This window comes from Aquarana catesbeiana, linkage group LG03 (assembly GCF_042186555.1).
Source record: "Aquarana catesbeiana isolate 2022-GZ linkage group LG03, ASM4218655v1, whole genome shotgun sequence".
In the NCBI taxonomy this organism is placed as follows: Eukaryota; Metazoa; Chordata; class Amphibia; order Anura; family Ranidae; genus Aquarana; species Aquarana catesbeiana.
The window spans coordinates 140,037,594-140,061,537 of record NC_133326.1 but is presented as its reverse complement, the minus strand read 5'-3'; the positions used below and the strand labels follow the sequence as shown (position 1 = coordinate 140,061,537).

At 42.5% G+C, this 23,944-nt stretch overlaps 1 protein-coding gene across 7 annotated transcripts in view; it reads right to left on the bottom strand.

Moving 5' to 3' along the window:
- The window catches only part of TNPO3 (transportin 3), a 103,366-nt gene that overhangs the window by 3,556 nt on the left and 75,866 nt on the right, over positions 1-23,944 (bottom strand). For 2 of the 7 annotated variants that reach the window (XM_073619315.1, XM_073619319.1), the window contains 10 exons: positions 23,320-23,411; positions 21,217-21,293; positions 20,680-20,740; positions 20,400-20,555; positions 18,995-19,111; positions 5,261-5,355; positions 2,084-2,240; positions 1,774-1,941; positions 1,018-1,130; positions 408-502 (listed from right to left, as the gene is read on the bottom strand). In XM_073619315.1, coding sequence (XP_073475416.1) covers positions 442-502; positions 1,018-1,130; positions 1,774-1,941; positions 2,084-2,240; positions 5,261-5,355; positions 18,995-19,111; positions 20,400-20,555; positions 20,680-20,740; positions 21,217-21,293; positions 23,320-23,411 — 1,097 coding nt within the window. In that variant the 3' untranslated portion in view covers positions 408-441. Of the gene's footprint in view, positions 1-407; positions 503-1,017; positions 1,131-1,773; positions 1,942-2,083; positions 2,241-5,260; positions 5,356-18,994; positions 19,112-20,399; positions 20,556-20,664; positions 20,741-21,216; positions 21,294-23,319; positions 23,412-23,944 lie in introns of all 7 variants that reach the window. The other 5 variants (XM_073619321.1, XM_073619318.1, XM_073619317.1 and 2 more) reach the window with 3 other exon arrangements.

Here is a 23,944-nt window from a genome sequence, read left to right as displayed (position 1 = left end):
GGGGTGATGCCTGCAGGCTTCTCCCTGGCAAAACCCCTTCAAGCAATAATGGTAATATCAGTCTAGTTTGCAACCGATGCCGTTTTTTTTTTTTCGGAAAATGCTGATATTGGCCTGCAATAAATCAGCTTTACCGATAAATCGGTCGATCCCTATTGTACAGCACTGGAGTGCTAAGAGGAAACAGGGGTAATTTTTACAAAAATGGAGCCGCTCTAAAATACAGACAAAAATACGTTGTTTTTTGACCTGCCATGCAAGTAAATGGCCATGCACTGCTCCACTACAAAAATCAAGGGCTGTTATAGTAGAGTTTCATAGATGTGCTCTTTTTTAAGCTCTATTTTCTCTTCTGTGACACCCACCCAGACCTCTCAGGCAGAAATATAGTACAGAACACTACTTACCAAAGAGGACAGGCAAGGTGGTTTAGGAGCGCAGCTATCGGAATAACCTGGTGAAATCTCTGAGAGCCCAACACACTTGCTTACATTCCTCAGCACTGTAAAACACAAATAGGGATATCACCATTATTTCACTAGTTTTTTTGTACATGTTTATATATGAACATTTTTAAATACAATCAGCTAAACTAACATGATTGTACTCTGTATCTTATGGCCCCCATAAATATTTCAAAGTTCAGTCAATTCCTGTTGAATCATTCAATGTTCAAGACATGGATCCCACACAAGCACCACCCAGCTTGACAAAAGTTAATAAAAAAATTCACCAAGCTGGGTGGAAAATTATAGGCTAAACAGTGCCAGCAACTCAGCAGATGCAGTCACTGTTTGGCAGCCATGGATACCACAACTGCCTGAATACAATAGTCGGCACTGCAGATTCCTTCATCCACACAGTTAGCAGGAATGGAGAAACCAACAGATTTTCCCTCATTCAGCCCACTGGCTGAATAGGAGATAAGTGAGCCATGTTTGGCAGACTTTACAGAGATCAGCTGCCCTATTACTAATGTCAGAAAGACAACATCACATTAAAATGAGCTGGCTTTACCTTGTTACTTGTTTGTGGAAATCTGTTAACTGCTTATGTGTTACTGTAATTGCTCCTCCCGATGTCTCCTTTGGTAAACCCTTCAATGCTGTTTCCAGCCATCTACAAAACATCTGAAAAGGGATGAGGAGAAATTGTTACAAATTTACAGAAAATCAGAATGTAAAAATCTGCCATGGCAAAAACTACTCAAAGATGTTAACATAACATTAGTAGTCCTTAAACTGAAAATATATGGTGGGGGGGGGGGGGGGGGGGTGGTGGTGGGGGGGGGGAGTGCACTTTCACCATAATAAGCAAGTGTTCACATGCAAATTATGACTCACTTACCTCTTTGTGCGCTCTTCTCCAGCGCTGACTGCTCAAAGCTGCCCTCAACGCTTTATTCAAAACCCTCCACTGCTTCTTTCACCTCTTGCAAAACTTTTAGCCACTCAACAGCAAATGATGTTGTAACTGCTATGTGCACAAAAGTTTGTCTATGCACCCTGCTATATTGTCAGCATACCAGGAGTGAGCTTCACACACGCTGTGTATTGTACATGCCAGAAGAAACACTGCTAGGAACATTCCCTTTCCCAGTGACAGAGCCTCTAATTGCATGGTTAGCAGAGGATTTTTTATACTTCGTACCTAAACATTGTTGTGTTTGAATGTGGCACACAGCTGTCAAAGGTTGAGGACATATACATTAGACTGCAAACCTACTATGGCAAAATTTAAAAATATTATACACTGAATCTATGATTTCCTTACCGGCCTGTCAAATATCATCATTTCCCACACAACTTCAGCCACATCAGGCAATGTATAGGGTGGGAGACAGAAACAACAAGCATGGAGAATCTGGCTGACCAGCTGTTGCCCAAACTGATTCATTACTTGCTGAATCAGATCCTTCCGTACTTCAAAGTTCTCCTCATGCTGTGTTAATAAAAAAAAAAAAAAAAATATCAGCTACGAGTATATAGACCATAACACAAATTTGTGTCTTAAGCAATTCTTTCAAACATACAGTATTAACACAAAAAACATGTAGTAGTAGTTTGCACACTTGAGGTCTTACATCATTGGATATCCCAGTGTGTATAAGATCACGCAAAAACTTCATGACACTACAGTTGGCATCTCGGTGGTCTAATGTAGTGGAAGCAATTGCCCACTGCAAGACATGCACTAGCACCTGACTTCTCAGAAGGACAATGGGACATCGCTGTACGAACCTGAGAAAGAAAATAGAAAATCAGCCATTGTGCACACTTAAATAAGCACAAATTTTACCAGGTTATTAATATTACTAATAAACTACAGACTGCATGCTGTTGATCCGGGAGTATCGAATGGTCAGGGGATCATGAAGGAATATTCCCTATTAGAGCGAATTGGATCATGCACTAACTTGTTTGGTCTTCCTCTGCATCAGGTTTTAGGGTATGAAATATACAGGCTTTGTGTTTTAGCATGTGTCTTCTTTCAACATGACTATGCATAGTATGCAAAGGGGAATACCTAGGCTGCCACTGCAGGCCTTGGTATCTTGGGCATCTTTCACACAGGCGGAGTACGCCAGCGGGTCCGCCCACTCAGCAGGGGATCTCTACGCTGAGCCTGTGGATGACAGGTCTGTGCCTGCTCTGCTGATACAGAGCAGATACAGCCTCAATGGGCTGTCGGATGGAAACGGACTGCTTGTCTGTTTCCATCTGAATGCCATCCGATCAAATCAACCATCTGTCTGTTTATAGCGGACAGGATGGGATGGGATGTTGGCAAGTGTCAACGGATCCATATAGAGAACAATGGATGGTCTGATCGGGTTCGACAGGCGGACCCAATCAGTCTATTAGTGTGAAAGGGGCCTTACTGATCCAGTGGTATAGTCTGAGTCAGTAATCTATAACAAAATATGCACATGGAAGTTGACTTCTTTGGCAGGGGTCTTGTTTCCAGTCAGTGACTGGAAGCTGGAGGCAGTCAGGCAACTGGAATTTACAAAAACAGTTCAGCCATGGCAGCCAGTGTATTTTTCTTTGTACAGGTTTTCTTTTATGCCAGTGTTCAAGCAAGCAGTGAATATGAAAATAAAGATATGAGGTCTTTAGCACTCATAACATGCAGAGATAATGGGTCTTAATATAACTTAATTATAGTAGATGCAAGGGGTATATTCATGACTCATTGGGTTGTGCTGCAACCTTCAGAGAAATGGACACAGAGAAAAAAAGGCAGGCTTCTCGACCCAGGCATAAACTTTCCCATCACACCTAAGCCTCATTTTGGAGCAAGCAATGAGAAACACTGAGGGGAGAGATCCCAGTTTTCTGTGATATACTCCGAGAAAAGCATTTTACAGGTAAACCAAAAGAGGAATTTTGATTTGTCAATTCTATATCTTGGAGTACAGTACAGGACACAAGCAAAGTAATCAGACCCTGGGTTATAGACTAAAATCTTCAGGTAACTGGAAACTGGCAAAGCTTTCAAGGACATTTCCACTGGGCACCTCCCCTGCAAAAGGATTGTTGGCCTAAATATGAAGGTCCTCCCAATATCCCATATGTATGTTGGTATAGCTGGGGGCAAAGCTTCATATTTGGGTCAACAATCCTTTTGCTGAGCATATGATCCTTTATGGATGATATATTGATATCATCCTTATTTAGCAAGGCCCTGGAGTCAAGATTCAGGACTTCATTTCATATTGCTTTGACCCTGCACGTCTGAGGGGACCACCGTCCACTGAGTGCTGTCTACGGGAGTAAGGAAGCCGAGCAGGAGTGGAGATGCCAGGCAGCCTGTGCAGCTCTTCACCTGCCAGTCAGGTACGCAGCGGTCTGGACGCTGTGGCTGCTCATCCATCCACCCACTTCTGCATTCCCTTCGAACGGAAAAAACTTTTTTTCCTTCATCTTGTCCTCCGCTGGTTCCGCCCTCACAATAAAGAGGGGGGAGGAGAAGGGGAACGCATTCATTTGTGACCAAGATGGTCCAAACTGGCAAGTATTCTGAAAGCTGCTGCTGAAACTCAGCGACAGCGGATGAGAGTTCCTCCCTTGTCACAAGGAACTGGTAGAAAAAGTGCTCTGGAGGTAGCTCAACACTAGGCAGGTGGAAGGAGTCAGATTCGCATGTAAAAAGAACTGACCCCCAAGGCATACTTTGTACAGTGGGGCTTCATCCAGGTTCCTACCTACCTGAAGAAAAGTATTGTAGGACCCCACACTCCCCCACCTCTCTGTCCTTGGGAAGACATTGGTTTGCTGATGCGTATCTAAGGACCCTTGCTGGGAACACTGGTCCTGGTCAGCTGAGAGAGCACCGAGCTGCAAAGCACCAGTGCACTAATACCCCAGGGAATTTAAAAGAAAAAAGGTACCCCGGGGGATTTTCTATGACTATATGAAAGAAAAAACAAACACTCTGTGTCCCCTGCCTCGTAATGTACAAAAAGTAGTAAAGAAAATTGGACATGTCTAATTTTAACCAACGCACTTCAACCAGCGCACAAATGTGAATGGGCTCACTGGATTCAATGTAATTTTAGGACACATGTATTTTTGTGTGTTCCAAAATGCACAAAAATGCAAAAATGTGAACCGGGCCTTAGGGGATTTCCACCCAACAGAGGCAATTAACAGTCCAGGCTGCGGGTCTTATGCAAATCCCCATCTTCACCTATCACAGTCGGCATGCCCAAGGTGCTTTCAGAGACTCAACTTCCCCTTCAGGGGGTCACTGTCCTGGACCTGTAAAGCATCCTGCCAGCATTCATTGGATACCAGGTAACCCAGATAGTGATGCCCAAAGGATCCAGAGTTGACTGGCAACATTAAAGATTATCTCTGCTCTTCCCCAGCAGGGTTCAGATACCATATTTCTGGGCTTATGGCTGTAAGCAACTGATCGGTTAAAGCTCTTCCTTTCCCCATCAGGCTAATGCCTACAAAAGGAAATTCTGCAGAGAGATTATGCAAATTCATCCGCCATCTAAGAATGCTAGCAAAAATCTGAGGGTAATCTGTGATGGGAAGGGTTATTGGGTAGTGAAGCCTTTCTTTTCAACTTTATATTCACCAGATGGTAGCAGCATAGCACAAGACGTGTATATAAAGATGCCCTGTATCCTGTGATGTACAATTAAGAAACAGAGGTCATATGCAGCAAGGTAACTAAAATAGGCAGCCGTATCCAAATAAGAATAGCGGAGGAGTGATAGCAGTGCAGATGCGGAAAACCTATTTACCTGGTAAAGAGCCTGAATAGGTCATCAACAGTGTCTGGGTGATTACGAAGTCCATTTTGCTGCTCCAGGAGTTGAAATGTAGGAACACAAAGAGCCTGATCAAGCAAAAAAAACAAAAAATAATGTAAAAACTAGGCCTACATAATTTAAAATATTGGTATTTTTAAGGGGAGTCTAAAACAGCTGAGGTATTTTGGGTACTGTGAGCATATAAACTTTGAGTGTATCATACCATCTCAACAATAAATGATTGGGTAGATACTCATTACACAAATAGAAAGAGCTGTGCAAGTTGGGAAAGTGGCCATAATACGAGATTTTAAACCACCTTAAAATTGACTGGAGTAACTTGCAACAAGATCTTATGGGACAAGTACATGTCTAGCCTCAGCTTGAACCTATGTTCTTCTGAATCAGCTAATCTTAAACAAGCTAGAGATTAAAACAAATATTCATATTAAAGGAAAACCTTGGTATCAGCCGCTCTAACATATCATTTAAGTCAGGGTCTCCAAACTATGGCCCTCCAGTTGTTCAGGAACTACAATTCCCATCATGCCTAGTCATGTCTATGAATGTCAGAGTTTTACAATGCCTCATGGAATATGTAGTTCCGCAACAGCTGGAGGACAGTAGTTTGGAGTACCCTGATTTAAGTGCATCTATGATCAAAATGAAACATTGTATATTTCCACACTGCATTTTACTTATTTCTAGCCTACGCCTATTAATATGAACAATTTTGAAGTTTGTAAAGATCTCCACATATTTACTTCCTTTGAATTTTATGACACTTATTTACCATAAACTGTTGGTGCTATATAAATCCTGTATAACAATAATAATAATAGTAATAGTAATAATAACCTGTTTAAAGGGCTAGGTCACATTTCACAGAGCCTGCCTTCTGAACTACAAAGGTGCTGAGGAGTTTCAGGAGGCAGGTTCAGTAGAGCATGGGTGCTCAACCTGTGGCCCTCCAGCTGTTGCAGGAAATACAAGTCCCATCATGCCTCTGCCTTTGGGAGTCATGCTTGTAATTCACAGAAGCTTGCCTCTTGGGACTTGTAGTTCTGCAAAAACTGGAGGGCCACAGGTTGAGCACTCATGCAGTAGAGGATCACAGCTTGTATGTATCAAGGTACCATGGGATATGTAATCCTTAGAACTTGAATGTAAATACACAGGAAGATGCAAAGCATAAAGGGAATCCAACAAGCTGTGGAAAGGGATAGCCTGCAGACAGGAAGTGCTCATAACATGAAAAAAGATTTTTCATGTAAGCTTATATTGGATTGTCGAAAATAACTATTGTTTGTATTGTTATTACAATGCTGATGTTACAAAAAGAAAGGGCATGCTGTGACCGTAGATTATCTTTAATAGTAAAGTTGTGTTGTAAAAAAAAGAAAACAAAAGAAAAACATGCTGGAAAGTCTCAAATATGTCATTTAAGAAAATAGACTTGGAGGAAATATATTTAGGCAAAAGATCTGGAACATAAATCAGAGCACTTCAAACTGTTCTTCGGAAAGAAATGAACCACTTGTCGTCCGCCCCCAGTAGTTGCACTGGTACCCTGCGGCCTTTCCTCCAGGTTTCAGGAGTGCATGTGCGTGACACAGCACGAGTTTGGCAGATGACTTCAGCCAATGATTTTGGCTGAAGTCAGCTGATCGGCTGTGGCCAATCACACACACAGAAGTCTATGTTTACAAAAACACAGAACTCTGTGTACAGTTTCGTCTCCCTGCAAAGCTGATTTGTCCCTGTAACTGATAAATCAGCACGCAAGCTTGTTCTTTTGAAAAACAAGATTTACTGGCCAGATCACCAGGTGAAAATAGAAGAAAGGAAGCCTAAAAAGAAAACTAATGCAGACATCACATCTGACTGAAGATGGAAGGTTGAGGAGAACCATGTTAGAGAGATGCCAAATCGGAGGGGCGATCTCAAGTAGCTGTGCAGAGAAGAGTCTTGATTGAAAAGGGGAAAATATCAAGAAGAAACGAGCTATAAAAATAATAGGGTTTTTAAAACAGCTTACCTGTAAAATCCTTTTCTTGGAGTACATCATAGGACACAGAGCCTCAAGTAATTACTTGGTGGGTTATGGGCCCACCTTCAGGTGTTGACACTGGTATAACCAATACAGGAAGTGGACTCCCCTATATAACCCCTCCTCCTTCCAGGAGTCCTCTGTTTTTGTAGCCAAGCAATATACTCTCACCCCATAAAACAGAGGGGCGGGAGCTCTGTGTCCTATGATGTACTCCAAGAAAAGGATTTTACAGGTAAGCAGTTTTAAAAATCCTATTTTCTTTATCGTACATCATAGGACACAGAGCCTCAAGTAATTACTTTGTGGGATGTCCAATAGCAATGCTACTTGACAGGAGGGAGACACAACCCGTAGGGTACCCCCAGACCTTGAGGAATTATACTGCTGCCTGCAGCACACTGCGCCCGAAGGCGATATCCTCATTCAATCTTACATCTACTTGATAAAATTTTGTAAATGTATGCACTGAAGACCAAGTCACGGCCTTGCAGATCTGATGGAAGCCTGGTGACGCACTGCCCAAGAAGCACCAACCGCTCTGGCAGAGTGCGCCTTAACTTGAAAAGAGGGAATCTTTCCCTTTAAATCATAAGTTTGAATTATAACCTGCCGAATCCACATAGCCACAGTGGATTTTGACGCTGCCTGTCCTTTTTTAGGACCCTCTGGCAGAATAAATAAGACATCAGTCTTACGAATCTGAGCAGTTTTCTTTAAATAGATCTTCACTGCTCTCACCACATTAAGACAATGTAGTGACTTTTCTTCCTTGGAACATGGTTTTGGAAAAAACGATGTCAGGACAATATCTTCATTCAAATGAAAGCCTAAAACCACTTTTGGCAAAAAGCCTGGACGAGGGCGTAACACCACTCTGTCCTCATGAATAACCAACATGGTTTTGGAAAAAACGGCAGGACAATATCTTGTTCAGGTGGAAACCTGAGACCACTTTTGGTAAAAAACCTGGACGAGGGCCCAACACCACTCTGTCCTCATGAATAACCAAATATGGCTCTTTACAGGAAAGAGCAGCCAATTCTAAAACCCTCCTTGCTGAGGATATAGCAACCAAAAATATCAGCTTCCTAGTCAGAAGAACTAAGGGAACATGCTGTAATGGTTCGAATGGCAGTTTTTGTAACACTGACAAAACTAAATTCAAGTCCCAAGGGCTTAAGGGTGATTGAACTGGCGGATTAATCCGCATCACTCCTCGCATGAAACCCCGGACTAAAGAATGCATAGCAAGTGGTCTTTGAAATAAAATTGATAAGGCTGAGACTTGGCCCTGAATAGTATTCAGGGCCAACTTCATCTTTACGCGCCTACTTGTAGAAAGGCAAGAATTCTGCCTATAATATATATATATATATATATATATATATATATATATATATATCTCCGAGGGTGCCAACCCTTGGATTCACACCAGGAAACATAAGCTTTCCAGACTCTATAATATATAGCTCTAGAAGCTGACTTCCTAGCATTAAAGTAGAAATAACTGCCCTGGAAAGCCCACGTTTCTTCAGAATGTGGGTCTCAATAGCCAGGCCTTTAAATTTAGCATTGGTAAAGTAGGATGGAATATCGGCCCCTGTGAGAGCAGGTCTGGCTTTGTGGAAGGGACCACAGATCCCCCACTGCCATCTTTATGACTTCTGCATACCATGACCTTCTGGACCATGCTGGTGCTGCCAGAACTACCGGTTTTCTTTCCAGCTTGATCCTGCAAAGAAGTCCAGGCAGCAACTGAATAGGGGGAAATGCATAGATCAGTAAAAGCTGATCCCACAGTATCACCAACGCATCTGTTCTGCATGCAAATGGATCCCTTGCTGTGGACACAAAGTTGACTAACTTTGTTGCACCGGATGCTAGAAGATCTACATCCGGAGTCCCCCATCCTTGACAAACAGCCCGAAACATGTTGGGGTGAATAGACCATTCCCCTGGGAATAATCTGCTGGCAGCACAAGTAGTGCGCGTGCCAATTCTCCATTCCCGGAATGAAAACTGTTGATGGGCACGGAATATTTCTTTTTGCCCAAGTTAGAATATGGTTCACTTCTCTCTGCACTGAGAGATTCTTGGTGACCCTTTTGGCGATTGATATAGGCCACAGCCGTGGCATTGACGGATTGGAACCTGTCGGGACAATCCCTTAACCTGGAAGTTCAGGCTTTTAGAGCCAGACGCACTGCCCGAATCTCTAGGAAGTTGATGGGCAAGGCTCTTTCGGTTCTTGAACACTTGGACAGTTGTCTTCTCTGTCATTACCACTTTCCAGAAAAGTGGTTTGAAGTATTTACCCTTTAGGACATTCCTTAGTAACCACCAATTGAGGCTTTGGGACACCCTTGGGGACAGCCGCATTGGCAAGTCCAAAGCTTGGATCGTTTTGTTCCAAGAAAATAGAATACTGCAACAGTCTCGAATGGAACTGGGCAAAGGGAACTGCTTCGAATGAAGCCACCATCCTTTCTAACAACCTCATGCAAAGGTGAATGGAGGGACCTTCTTTTCACCTGACCATCCGCACCAACTCTTTTAAAGAGTGGTGTTTTTCTTTTTTTTTTCTCTGGGCAAGAAGACCCTTTTTCTGGGCTGTATCTATGATCAGACCAAAAATACTGCAGCCCTCTTAGTGATTTTAATGGAGACTTTACTAGGTTGAGAATGCAACCCAGACCTTTCCAGGTAACTGGTTGTAATGCGTACACCTTACTCCGAACAGCGATTGGTCTATTAGCAATAGATCGTCTAGGTATGCCAAGACTGTTTAAGCCCTGTGCCCTTGACCTGGCTACAGGTGGGGCTAGCACCCTTGTGAACACTCGAGGTGCTGTAGCTAGCCCGAAGAGCAAGGCTATAAACTGAAATGCTGCTGTTCTACTTCGAACCGCAGAAACCTTTGGTGAGCGGGAAATATATGGACATGCAGATATGCATCCCTGATGCCGATAGGTGACAGAAGATTTCCTCCTTGCAGGATAGAAACTACTGACTTGATCGACTCCATAGAAAGGAGCGGATCTTGAGGAACTGATTTAGATTCTTTTAGATCTAGAATAGATCTGTTGAATTTCTGCGTGGCTCTGTACATGAACAGGAAACGCATGAAAAATTCAGTGAAGGTTCCAAGGAACCTAAGAAAAAACAGAACTATCAGCTGACTCTACTGGAGGTAGCTTGAAAGAGGCACAAATCATCTCTGTAAGCGGTTTGTACCAGCAATTTCTCAGATTGCGAGGCTGAAAAAAAGTTCAACTCTAGTTGTCTCCTCTGCAGAGGAGTACTTGGTTGTATTCTAGAGGTTTATGGACCTCAAGTCGCATCAAAGTGGTACCAAAGTAGTGCAGGGACTACCTTGAAGTTGCACAGATCTGAACAGTATTTCTTGGAACTCATGCCCTAGAGTCTGACGGTGGAGGCCGTCACCGCTGCCTAGAGGCAGCTGCCCCTGCGCAGGAGAAGGAATCGGTTTAAGTGACTTCTCCAAGGTCACAAGGAGCCAACGTGAGGACGAGGTCCCACGTCTTTCAGGAAGCCTCCCATGGCTACACTGGCCGTCAGAGTAGTTAACCTGTGAGGATTGGCTCCTTCACTAGTGAACGCAGACATGTGGATCTGAACCCATGTCTGTCAGGAAGTCTCCCATGGCTGCACTGGCCGTCGCCAGAGTACTTAACCTGTGAGCTGTTGTGGCTTCACTTTAAATAAAAGGACATTTATACCTTCTACTGGACAAAAGAGCTTTACTGCTAGAAATCATTTGGATGTATTTCACCAAACCTTCCCCAATGAAAAGGGAAACTAGTCAGATACCCCTTTTTTGCAAGATGCTTCTGCTGACCAACCTAGGGTCCTAAGCATGTGTTTTAGAACAAGCGCAAGGCGAGACGCCTGGTGGATAGGGTCTTTTATGGCATCTATGGCGAAACATAGCGCCATTGGTAGGAGGATTTTAACAAAAAAATTCCAACTCCTATCTGTTGGATGCTTAAGCAATTATGCATCTTGATGCTGGAAATCGCAGCGTCTACTGCTGGTACTTTCCAAACTTTGTGAATTTTTCCTCCATGATAGAGAACTGAGAAACTCTTTGGAGGAAAAAATGCTTATCCAGATGATCCCATTCAGCATAAATAAGCGCTGTAAAAGGCTTTTTTTTTTGTTTTTTTGTTTTTTAAAAACCAAAGAAGGGACCTGGACCTTCAGCTTACTCTGTTAGGAGTAGTATAAAAAGTGGAATGAACCATCTCTGTAAGAATTTGTACCATCAATCTGTCAGATTGTGAGGTTGCATAAGGTTCATCAACTGTTGTCTCCTCCACAGAGAAAAATTTTGGCTTGTTTTCCCCCGTGATCACCTGAGGATAACACCTCATCCTGTGCCCACTGTTCCCTTGGAAAAGGGGATCTAGCATGCTTCCTATCCTCTTGGATGGAGAATGCGAAAGCCGCTAATCTTCCTTCTAAGCCCAACAGGGCAGAGGAGAATGCATCTTCAGTCACATCTGAAGTGTGAGAAGCAGTTGCACCAATTGCTTCCAATGATTCACCCTGGCGTGCCATGTCAGGTATCTCGGGAGAGGATGACAGTGTGGAGGCATGACTGGAGTTCCCAGCGCCTGGGGGTGGAATCCTTGGTACCTTTGTGGTACACTGGAAATCAAATGTGCTAAGCACAACAGCAGAGGCACTTTAACAAATTATGTATTTGCTGAACAATAATTTTAGCAAAAGAAAACAATGTCATCATAAGGAACAACCTTTGATACTGAGTACCATAATATTTCCTGTGCTGGAAATGCCTGTTTACACACCTTTACATGCCCAGCGCTCCTGTGACTCTTATGCCCCATACACACGGTCGGACTTTGTTCGGACATTCCGACAACAAAATCCATGGATTTTTTCCGACGGATGTTGGCTTAAACTTGTCTTGCATACACACGGTCACACAAAGTTGTCGGAAAATCCGATCGTTCTGAACGCGGTGACGTAAAACACGTACTTCGGGACTATAAACGGGGCAGTAGCCAATAGCTTTCGTCTCTTAATTTATTCTGAGCATGCGTGGCACTTTGTGCGTCGGATTTGTGTACACACGATCGGAATTTCCAACAACGGATTTTGTTGTCGGAAAATTTTATAGCAAGCTCTCAAAAACTTTGTGTGTCGGAAATTCCGATGGAAAATGTGTGATGGAGCCCACACACGGTCGGAATTTCCGACAACAAGGTCCTATCACACATTTCCCGTCTGAAAATCCGACCATGTGTACAGGGCATAAGTGTGACAGACCTCTGTCTTCAGCATATAAACTGAGAGCGTCTGTGTTAAGACTCAGGTGAGAACCTGATTACACATAAGCGTCAGCTGTTACCGCACCTCTCCAGGAAGAGAGGGGAGGGGAATTTTTATCAGCAGTGTTTGTTAACCACTTGCCGACCGCCTCACACAGATATACTGCGGTAGAATGGCACGGGCAGGCAGAATCATGTACCTGTACGTGATCTGCCTCCCGCGGGCGGACACGCAGCAGAGGAAATGATGTCATCTCTCCTCGGCTCAGTATTTTCCGTTCCGGCGCCGAGGAGAGAAGACTTCAATGTGAGTGCACCAACACTACACATACAGTAGAACATGCCAGGCACACATTACACCCCCGATCACCCCCCCCCCCCCCCGGTCACACTTACACCAAGCAGTTTTATTTTTCTGATTACTGCATTGGTGTCAGTTTGTGACAGTTAGTGTGGTAGGGCAGTTAGTATTAGGCCCCTTTAGGTCTAGGATACCCCCTAACCACCCCTAATAAAGTTTTAACCCCTTGATCACCCCCCCCCCCCATGGCCAGTGTCACTAAGTGATTTTTCTGTCAGGGTTTTTTTTTAGCATCGGGGACCCCCATATACTACCTAATAAAGGTTTTAACCCCTTGATTGCCCCCTAGTTAACCCTTTCACCAGTGATCACCGTATAACTGTTACGGGTGACGCTGGTTAGTTCGTTTATTTTTTTATAGTGTCAGGGCACCCGCCGTTTATTACCGAACAAAGGTTTAGCCCCCTGATCGCCCCGCGGTGATATGCGTCGCCCCAGACAGCGTCAGATTAGCGCCAGTACTGCTAACACCCACGCACGCAGCATACGCCTCCCTTAGTGGTATAGTATCTGAACGGATCAATATCTGATCCGATCTATACTAGCATCCCCAACAATTTAGGGTTCCCAAAAACGCAGTGTTAGCGGGATCAGCCCAGATACCTGCTAGCACCTGCGTTTTGCCCCTCCGTCCGGCCCAGCCCAGCCCACCCAAGTGCAGTATCGATCGATCACTGTCACTTATAAAACACTAAACGCATAACTGCAGCGTTCACAGAGTCAGGCCTGATCCCTGCGATCGCTAACAGTTTTTTTGGTAGCGTTTTGGTGAACTGGCAAGCACCAGCGGCCTAGCACACCCCGGTCGTAGTCAAACCAGCACTGCAGTAACACTTGGTGACGTGGCAAGTCCCATAAGCGCAGTTCAAGCTGGTGAGGTGGCAAGCACAAGTAGTGTCCCGCTGCCACCAAGAAGAAGACAAACACAGGCCCGTCGTGCCCATAGTGCCCTTCCTGCTGCATTCGCCAATCCTAATTGGGAACCCACCACTTCTGCAGCACCCGTACTTCCCCCATTCACATCCCCAACCAAATGTAGTTGGCTGCATGAGAGGCATTTTTCTGTCCTCCCGAGTACCCCTACCCAACAAACCCCCCCCAAAAAGATGTCGTGTCTGCAGCGGATATAGGCATGACACCCGCTATTATTGTCCCTCCTGTCCTGACAATCCTGGTCTTTGCATTGGTGAATGTTTTGAACGCTACCATACACTAGTTGAGTATTAGCATACAGCATTGCACAGACTAGGCACACTTTCACAGGGTCTTCCAAGATGCCATTGCATTTTCAGAGACCCGAACCTGGAACTGGTTACAGTTATAAAAGTTGCAGTTACAAAAAAAAGTGTAAAAAAAAAAAAAAAAAACAAAAAAATATATAAAATTAAAAAAAATAGTTGTCATTTCATTGTTCTCTCTCTCTATTGTTCTGCACTTTTTTTTTTTAAATCAGATTTTTTTTATTTATAAAGCATAGGAAGAGAAAAAAACTCTTCCTTAAAACAAAAGCATACATCAAATTACATTGCCAAGGACATATTATTATCTAAATGTACAACCAATCGGATTGCTTCTCCTGCATTGTTATGGTATATGTGAGCTTACAATCAATTTAAGAAGACAAATCTCTACATGTCCATACCAGTTTTTGCCACTTTGTGTATTTTCTACGTTTAGTAAGCGTGTCCTTTAAGCGTTTTGTACCCCTACCCCGCTCCCGGTCCTTGAAAGGACAATCGGTCGGTGCAGAGGTACCCCTCCCCCCCCTGAACAGTGTGTGTGTGGGGGGGGGTTCCAGTGTTCTTTCTTTAACTAATATATAAGTAAACCATATAACTCTCATCAAGAATATTATGTCAGATTGATCCACATTCTGAGTCTCTATGTCATCATATCACCTTTTGCCCACCTAGTGTAGACAGCCTCCTTCCTCAGAAAAGGGGAGTAGGCATCTATGTCCTGCCACCAAGTATTTTATTTTGGACCAGTTGGAAGGGGGCTAAACCAGGTACCTCTAACCATGGATCCCATATACGTTCAAACTTTGCTGGGCTGCCTCTGTGCTGGTATTTTCCCTCAATAGAGTGTCATTTATGGTATTAACCCATTCTGCGTGTGTTGACGGTGACACCGAAAGCCATTTTTTAGCTATATTTTCTGGCAATAAACAATATTCTGGTAATGGCTATGTAAGTGTGCGGTGTATATAGTTCCTCGTCTAACCATCCCAACAGACACAGCTTGGGGTCAACCACAAATGTAAGATTCCATATTTTATTTATAGAGCTGATTATTTCAGACCAGTACCTTTGCAATTTTGGGCACTTCCAGAGCATGTGTACAAGAGTACCGTTATCTATCCTGCAACGAGGGCAAAAAGGGTCATCTCTTCTGTGCCATTTATGTAATTTATATGGGGTACGGTAAGTTCGATGTATAATGAATAATTGTGTAAGTTTTTGGGAGGAGGAAAGGGACACCTTGGGTGTTCTGCACTTTTTTACTGTATTCTATTCTGCAATGTGTTATTGTTATTATGTTTTATCATGTTTGCTTTTCAGGTATGCAATTTTTTATACTTTACCGTTTACTTTATTTTATTGTTAACCTTTTTTTTGTCTTCAGGTACGCAATTCACGACCTTGAGTGGTTATACCAGAATGATGCCTGCAGGTTTAGGTATCATCTTGGTATCATTCTTTTCAGCCAGCGGTCCGCTTTAATGTAAAAGCAATCCTAGCGGCTAATTAGCCTCTAGACTACTTTTACAAGCAGTGGGAGTGAATGCCCCGCCCCCTCCGTGTTTTTCTCTGGCTCTCCTGTCTCAACAGGGAACCTGAGAATGCAGACGGTGATTCAGCCAGCTGACCATAGAGCTGATCAGAGACCAGAGTGGCTCCCAAACATCTCTATGGCCTAAGAAATCGGAAGCTACGAGCATTTCATGACTTCGATTTCGCCGGATGTAAACAGCGCCATTGGGAAATTGGGAAAGCATTTTATCACACCGATCTTAGTGTGGTCAGATGCTTTGAGGGCAGAGGAGAGATCTAGGTTCTATTTTTTCAAAAAAAAAAAAACCTGTCACTACCTATTGCTATCATAGGGGATATTTACATTCCCTGAGATAACAATAAAAATGATTAAAAAAAAAAAAAAAAAAAAAAGAAAGGAACAATTTAAAAATAAGATAAAAAAAGCAAAAAAAATAATAAAGGAAAAAAAAAAAAAAAAAAAAAAGCACGCCTGTCCCCCCCTGCTCTCACACAAAGGCGAACGCAAGCGTCAGTCTGGCGTCAAATGTAAACAGCAATTGCACCATACATGTGAGGTATCACCGCGCGAAGGTCAGATCGAGGGTAGTAATTTTAGCAGTAGACCTCCTCTGTACATCTAAAGTGGTAACCTGTAAAGGCTTTCAAAGGCTTTTAAAATGTATTTATTTTGTTGCCACTGCATGTTTGTGCGCAATTTTAAAGCGTGTCATGTTTGGTATCCATGTACTCGGCCTAAGATCATCTTTTTTATTTCATCAAACATTTGGGCAATATAGTGTGTTTTAGTGCATTAAAATTTTAAAAAGTGTGTTTTTTCCCCAAAAAATGCGTTTGAAAAATCGCTGCGCAAATACTGTGTGAAAAATAAAATGAAACGCCCACCATTTTAATCTGTAGGGCATTTGCTTTAAAAAAATATATAATGTTTGGGGGTTCAAAGTAATTTTCTTGCAAAAAAATAATAATTTTTTCATGTAAACAAAAAATGTCAGAAAGGGCTTTGTCTTCAAGTGGTTAGAAGAGTGGGTAATGTGTGACATAAGCTTCTAAATGTTGTGCATAAAATGCCAGGACAGTTCAAAACCCCTCCAAATGACCCCATTTTGGAAAGTAGACACCCCAAGCTATTTGCTGAGAGGCATGTCGAGTCCATGGAATATTTTATATTGTGACAAGTTACGGAAAAAAGACAATTTTTTTTTTTTTTTTTGCACAAAGTTGTCACTAAATGATAAATTGCTCAAACATGCCATGGTAATATGTGAAATTACACCCCAAAATACATTCTGTTGCTTCTCCTGAGTATGGGGATACCACATGTGAGAGACTTTTTGGGAGCCTAGCCGCGCACGGGACCCCGAAAACCAATCACCGCCTTCAGGCTTTCTAAGGGCGTAAATTTTTGATTTCACTCTTCACTGCCTATCACAGTTTCGGAGGCCATGGAATACCCAGGTGGCACAAAACCCCCCCAAATGACCCTATTTTGGAAAGTAGATACTCCAAGCTATTTGCTGAGAGGTATAGTGAGTATTTTGCAGACCTCACTTTTTGTCACAAAGTTTTGAATATTGAAAAAAGAAAGAAAACATTTTTTTTCTTGTCTTTCTTCATTTTCAAAAACAAATGAGAGCTGCAAAATACTCACCATGCCTCTCAGCAAATAGCTTGGGGTGTCTACTTTCCAAAATGGGGTCATTTGGGGGGGGGGGTTTTGTGCCATCTGGGCATTCCATGGCCTCCGAAACTGTGATAGGCAGTGAAGAGTGAAATCAAAAATTTACACCCTTAGAAATCCTGAAGGCAGAGATTGGTTTTCGGGGGCCCCGTATGCGGCTAGGCTCCTAAAAAGTCCCACACATGTGGTATCCCCATACTCAGGAGAAGCAGCTAAATGTATTTTGGGGTGCAATTCCACATATGCCCATGGCCTGTGTGAGCAATATATCATTTAGTGACAACTTTTTGTTTTTTTTGTCATTATTCAATCACTTGGGAAAAAAAATTAATATTCAATGGGCTCAACATGCCTCTTAGCAATTTCCTTGGGGTGTCTACTTTCCAAAATGGGGTCATTTGGGCAGGGGGGGGGGGGGGGGGCGCGGGTTGTACTGCCCTGCCATTTTAGCACCTCAAGAAATGACATAGGCAGTCATAAACTAAAAGCTGTGTAAATTCCAGAAAATGTACCCTAGTTTGTAGACGCTATAACTTTTGCGCAAACCAATAAATATACGCTTATTGACATTTTTTTACCAAAGACATGTGGCCGAATACATTTTGGCCTAAATGTATGACTAAAATCTTACTAGGCAAGTGTAATATACTCCCTCTAAAGGAAACATTTTAAGGCATACAGTTATACATTATATATATATATATATGTATTTTTTGGAGAAAAGGGCATAGGACTTTTTACAGTTCCTAGGCTTCTCCCCGTACCTTATCCTCGCTGCAGGATACTGCTGATTTAACAGACAGATCCAACCTTCACCCATCACGGCAGGCAGCGTAGTTAAACCTTCAAAGACTGGGGCCCTTTTTAAAGGGGTTCCGCTCCTTTGGACCATGTATAGCACCCCTCAGGAACAACTTTAGGTAATATGAAAAACCAAAAAGCATCCTGGTTCCTAGGGTCCAGCTCTCAAAGAGAAGCTTACAGGCAAAACCTCGTTCTTCAATGCGAGGCCCGGGTAGCATCCTATGGCCTCAGTGGCGAGGATGGATCCGGTTGTGGAGGTTTTTTAAATCCAACATGGATCCCTGCCTGGAGCTCCTCAGAGCACAGCTTCACTCGTGACCAACACCTTAGACACTGACGAAAAAACTGAGAACTCCTGGAAGGAGGAGGAGTTATATAGGGGAGTCAACTTCCTGTATTGGTTATACCAGTGTCAACACCTGAAGGTAGGCCCATAACCCACCAAGTAATTACTTGAGGCTCTGTGTCCTATGATGTACGATAAAGAAAATAGGTTAGGCTGCAGAGCTGCAGAAAAGACATCCATTGTCCTAAGGCACTAGCAAAAAAACTCAAACATGTTGGTAGTAGGGGGGTTAGCCTGGATTGACCTACAACTTTTTGCTAGCATCGACTCCTCCTGTAAGCAGTGCTATAACCCAAAGTTTCTAGACCTCTTGTGTCCTTCAAAGGACTAAAAATAAATAGATGTTGAACACACCAGCACAAGTGAACTGAAAGTGCTGGAAGAAACTCACCTGCAACATTTCAAGCAATCCTTGTTGGCAACCATCCTCCATCCCATACTCATCCACTAAAATGCTACCCAGATATAGGAAACATGAATGTTGGTGAATCTGGTAGACATTAACCATCTGAAAAATATTACCAGACAACAGTCAAAAACAATGAAGACGTTTTCCCAAGTACACACACACACACACACACTGCAAGTTGCATTTGAAGTCAAAGCAAGTAATTTGTTATATTTGATAACTTATGGTAAAAATGCAAAACAATTAAAATATAAACAACTTCCAGTCCAGGCCAATTCTGACTTTTTTGTCATACATGTAAAATCTGCATTTTTTTGTTATAAAATTACTTAGAACCCCCAAACATACATATTTTTTTAAGCAGAGGCCCAGTGGCATCCTTCCCGGGCTCCCCATGGCACTGTTAAAAGGCAGCGGCTGGAGGGGGACCACTCCCATGTACAGGCATTTGTGACTGAGGAAGTATGTATGTAGATGGCTGCGAATGTTGGAGTGTGGTTCTCCACCCAAAAGAGAAACAAGCTTGCCTCCTTCAGAGCTGTCTGACTTCTGACATCCCCCAGGGTGACCATGTAGGTGAGGGGGTCCAGTGTAGGAGAGAGACTTTTGGCTCTCAGTTAAATAGTAAATCCCGGCCCAGTCTAAAAGAATGGTGTCTGTTACCACCTCCCAGGCAGAGAAGAGGAACACCTTTCCAGATGGATTATAGGGCTGAGTTGAAATCCACCATGCCAGGGAGATTTTTTGCCTAGCTGAAAGGAAGCAGTGGGTGATCCAGGAAAGGGATTTGTTTTTCCACATCATGAGAATGTTGGGCTCCAAAAGGACTGGAGTGTAAATGAACAAACAGAACTGCCTCAATAGAGGCAACCATGATCCCAGAACCCTCATGAGTAAGCCGAGAACACAAAAAGCATGTCTGGTCATTGCTACCCACCATCCAGTTTGTGAGCACCCCACAGGGGATCCCCTTATCAATGGAAGAGGTAAGGCACAGAGGAGCTGAGAAAAATGGGTCTAATTGTACTAAGGCTATAAACGATCCAGTGGCTGAAAGTAAACATCATGGGCCTGGGACAGTTTCCATTCCAACATACACATCAAGGCAAACTGATCCAGTGTGTGTGTGTGTGTGTGTGTGTGTGTGTGTGTGTGTGTGTGTGTGTGTGTCAGCATATAACCCGTGGTCTATAACTACAGATCCTGTGCCCTGTACTGTTCGATTAGGATAAACTTACTACTGAAAAAAATGGTAAGGAACTTATATAGCGGGTTAACAAACTTTGCATTTAAAGTCGGCACTTTATTATGTTTAACACTTTTAACAACCCAATTAGATAAATCATTTGAGCTTCTACTTTTTGTTTAAGAAGATGATGTAAAATACCTGTGTGACAAGAGGCTGTAGGAGTGCAGCAGATCCTTTTCCAACACAGCGCACAGCAAAGCGAAGGCATCGGCAACATCGTTCCACAACTCTGTTGTCAGCACGATGCTTATTCAAGGTCTCTGACATGACGGGCCATATCTGAGATTGAAACTGCTATTATCACCAACAAACGGACAGTGTAGTCATTAAAAATTTTACAAGATTACTGGCAACCACAGACGTTACACACATACACAATCTTACACAAAAAGGGCAAGCCCACCTTTTGGTTACTTACTTCTTGGATGACTTTTTGGCATGGGTGGGTCTGTCCATTTTCTACTGAGGGAATGGTGTGCCTTAAAATAAAACACAATCTATCAAGAGCATGCATTACCTGCTCTACACCACTGTATAAATCAAAAACAAAAAGAGCACACATAGTTGTAAACTGCATTCACCAAATGGCAATAACAAGCTTAATCAGTTGGCCATATGCAATTATCTAAGGGCCTTTAAAAGCACTCTGCATTGCCCAACAACCACCAACCACATACACAATGTGTTTACTGCTTACATGATGCATTTACAGCATGACCAGTTGAGCAGTGGTATACAGGAATACTTGACAATGTTTAGCTCATAGCAATAAATGGCCACAAAATAAAAAATGTCACTTTTAAGTGCAGATTAAATTCTGATTTGCTGATTTTGTGCAATGCAGACAGTACTGATCAAAAACGGTTATAACCAGCTATTATCAGAACAGCAGTACATTGTATTTCATAATGCTATAACAGATGCATTGCAGCGCTGCTAGTGGTATGACACATACCTGAAGATGACTGCCAGTCGGTCCAGAAATAGCGTGGGGTCAGAGGACAAGCCATTATTAGGGTCTTGGGAGAGGAGCTGAACAGAGAAGTAGGGAATAGGTTTCTTGACATATTAAAAATAAATGCATACAACCACTGGGAACTGCAGTTTACCTTGACATTAGCCAGAAGAAAAACCCCATACAGAAAGTTTTTACACAATATAAACTAGGCAAAAGGCTTTATTATAGGGCAAAGGTGGAAGAAAATTAAAGTTGCTAAAAATGATCCTGCATAGGAGGGGCTTAGCAGCTGCTGTCATAAAACCGTTCACAAACCGTGCACACAGCTACAAGATAGAGAGATACAAAGTAAAAGTGTTACTTTTGTATCCACCATTTCAATGATTTGCTGATTAAAAGGATGGGCTTTAATCTACATATGATGTCAGTTAAAGCAACCCAATATGCAAAAACAAAATTTTTTTTTTTTTGTGGCTCAAATAAAATTTCTTTCCATTTAACCCCTTTACCATAATCAGCCCTGCTTAACTGCTTCTTACCCTGGGTGCTTGTGCATATCAGATGCAGTTTGGCTGCATTGGCAGTGCACATACAAGGCCAAATTCCTTGCTTTCTGTATTGTTCGCTAACAAAAAAGTACTCCACTCACACCTTTAGTTTAAGTGCAGCGGGTTGTAGTGCAAACCACTGCATTGCAATTCCATCACAGGGAACAGAACTCTGTAGAAAAAAGTAAAGTGCTCTGTCCTGTTGCCATGGTAACAGATTAAATGACTTACAGAGACACCCATTCTAAGGCTTCAAAGAGAACTAAAAAGAATAATAAACTGACGAGCGGGACAACCTTGTGGACCATACCTCTACCTTTCAACCCTTTTTCTTCTTTCTCTTTCCTTTTCTCCACCTTACGATTAAAGCTCATTATCAGAATTTATTTGACCTATATACACTCTACTTGTAAACAATATGTATAGTAGGTATAAATCATTTAAATACATACAAAAGTAACTAAGGAAATTATATATATCTTTAATTTAGGTTTACGTGAACCCAATGTTTAATATTTGAAATTTCATGATATTTACCTATATAAACCCTACTGTAAAACAATGAGCTTACTTTATAGATCCTTGTAAACTTACTTTATGTATCTTTATAACATTGTATACTCAATAAACTTCTTTTGACAAGGAAAAAAGTAAAGTGTTAACAGTTCAATACACTGGCCCATCAGCACTGTGTTCACAGCACACACTAACAGCCATGCAATCAGCGCGGCTTGCTGCTTTGCACTTTCCCCCCCATATCTTTTTTTTTTTTTTTTGCAACTATTTTTTCCACCCTTCATATTCAAAAAATGCCTTAAAAAACTTTGCAATGCTTTGCACCAGAATCATAATTTTTGGGGTAATTTAAACGAAAATAAATACTTATTTACAACAATTTTTAAATACTGATAAATGTTACTTTTTTCTATGGCTTGCTTAAAAAAAAAACATTTTGCAAGACAATATTACCAAAAGGAAGCTTTGTCTGTCCAATGAAAAAAGATAAAATGTATTACTATGTTGTTAAAGAGGAGCTGCAGTCTCCTGTGTAAAATTTAACAGTCGCCAGCTACAAAAAACTGTAGCTGCTGACTTTTAATAAACAGCCACTCACCCGTCCCACGGTCCAGCAATGTGCGTCTGTCCCCGGCATCTTAACTACGGGCACACAGGTGTGACAGCTTGCAGCTTTACAGCCGGGTGCCCACCGGTGCATGGTGAATGGTCCCAGTGTCTTCTGGGACCTGTCAAGTTCCAGGGGACATTCCGGGGGGGGGGGGGGGGCTTGCCGCCCCCCCTTCCCCAAAAGGACACGGCGGCCTTAAAGCAAAACTTCCCCTTTTGGGTGGAGCTCTGCTTTAAATATCAGCAAGATTACTGCAGAGTTAATAGGCGGATAGCATAAATGTAAAAATAGCTCAGGCCTATAGAGGGTGTACGGGTGTGACAGTGAAACTAGGTAAACATAGGTCTACTTTAAATATATTCAAAAAGTAGATCATCTAGGAGGAGCCAAATGTAATTGATCTTGCACGCATCAAAATTTTCTCACCTTCTTGAGGGCTTCAACCTGGACAGCACACAGCTCGCTCAAGCATTCAGAGATCTTGTCCAGAGGTAGACGTGCAAGGACCAGTGCAGTGCCTGATTTGGGGGAAAATGGGTCAGTGAAACATATTAGCAGGGCTGCATAAATCCCAGGATTCAGGGAAAATTAACATTTATCATTATTTGGCTCTGTGTGCAAAAACTAAGGCTCAAATTTTGGAAAGGCTGCTGCTTGAATTCTACCGATTTCTTTACCTCTGTGCATCTCTAATTGTAGCAACATGTTTTTGCTTATTTGAATAAACAAATCCTATAAGCTTTAATATCCACTCTCATATAAGACTGACTTCTGATTTACAGGCATTGAACTAGGTATGTTTCACAACTGTTTTTGCTGATTATGCCTTACACTTTCCAACCCTGTGGAGTCACTTTCAAACTGATCTATAGTCTAAAAGACTTTGCAGGTGTTTCAGGCCTGCAAGTAAAGAGCAAGGATTCAAAATGCTCAAAATCCATAACCCCTCCCCCATCTTAAAAATGTACAAGACATTAGGCGTGCCTTTGACTTTCAAGTGAAGCACACTCTTATACCATTATAGGTATTTACTCAACCAACTCTCTGGCCT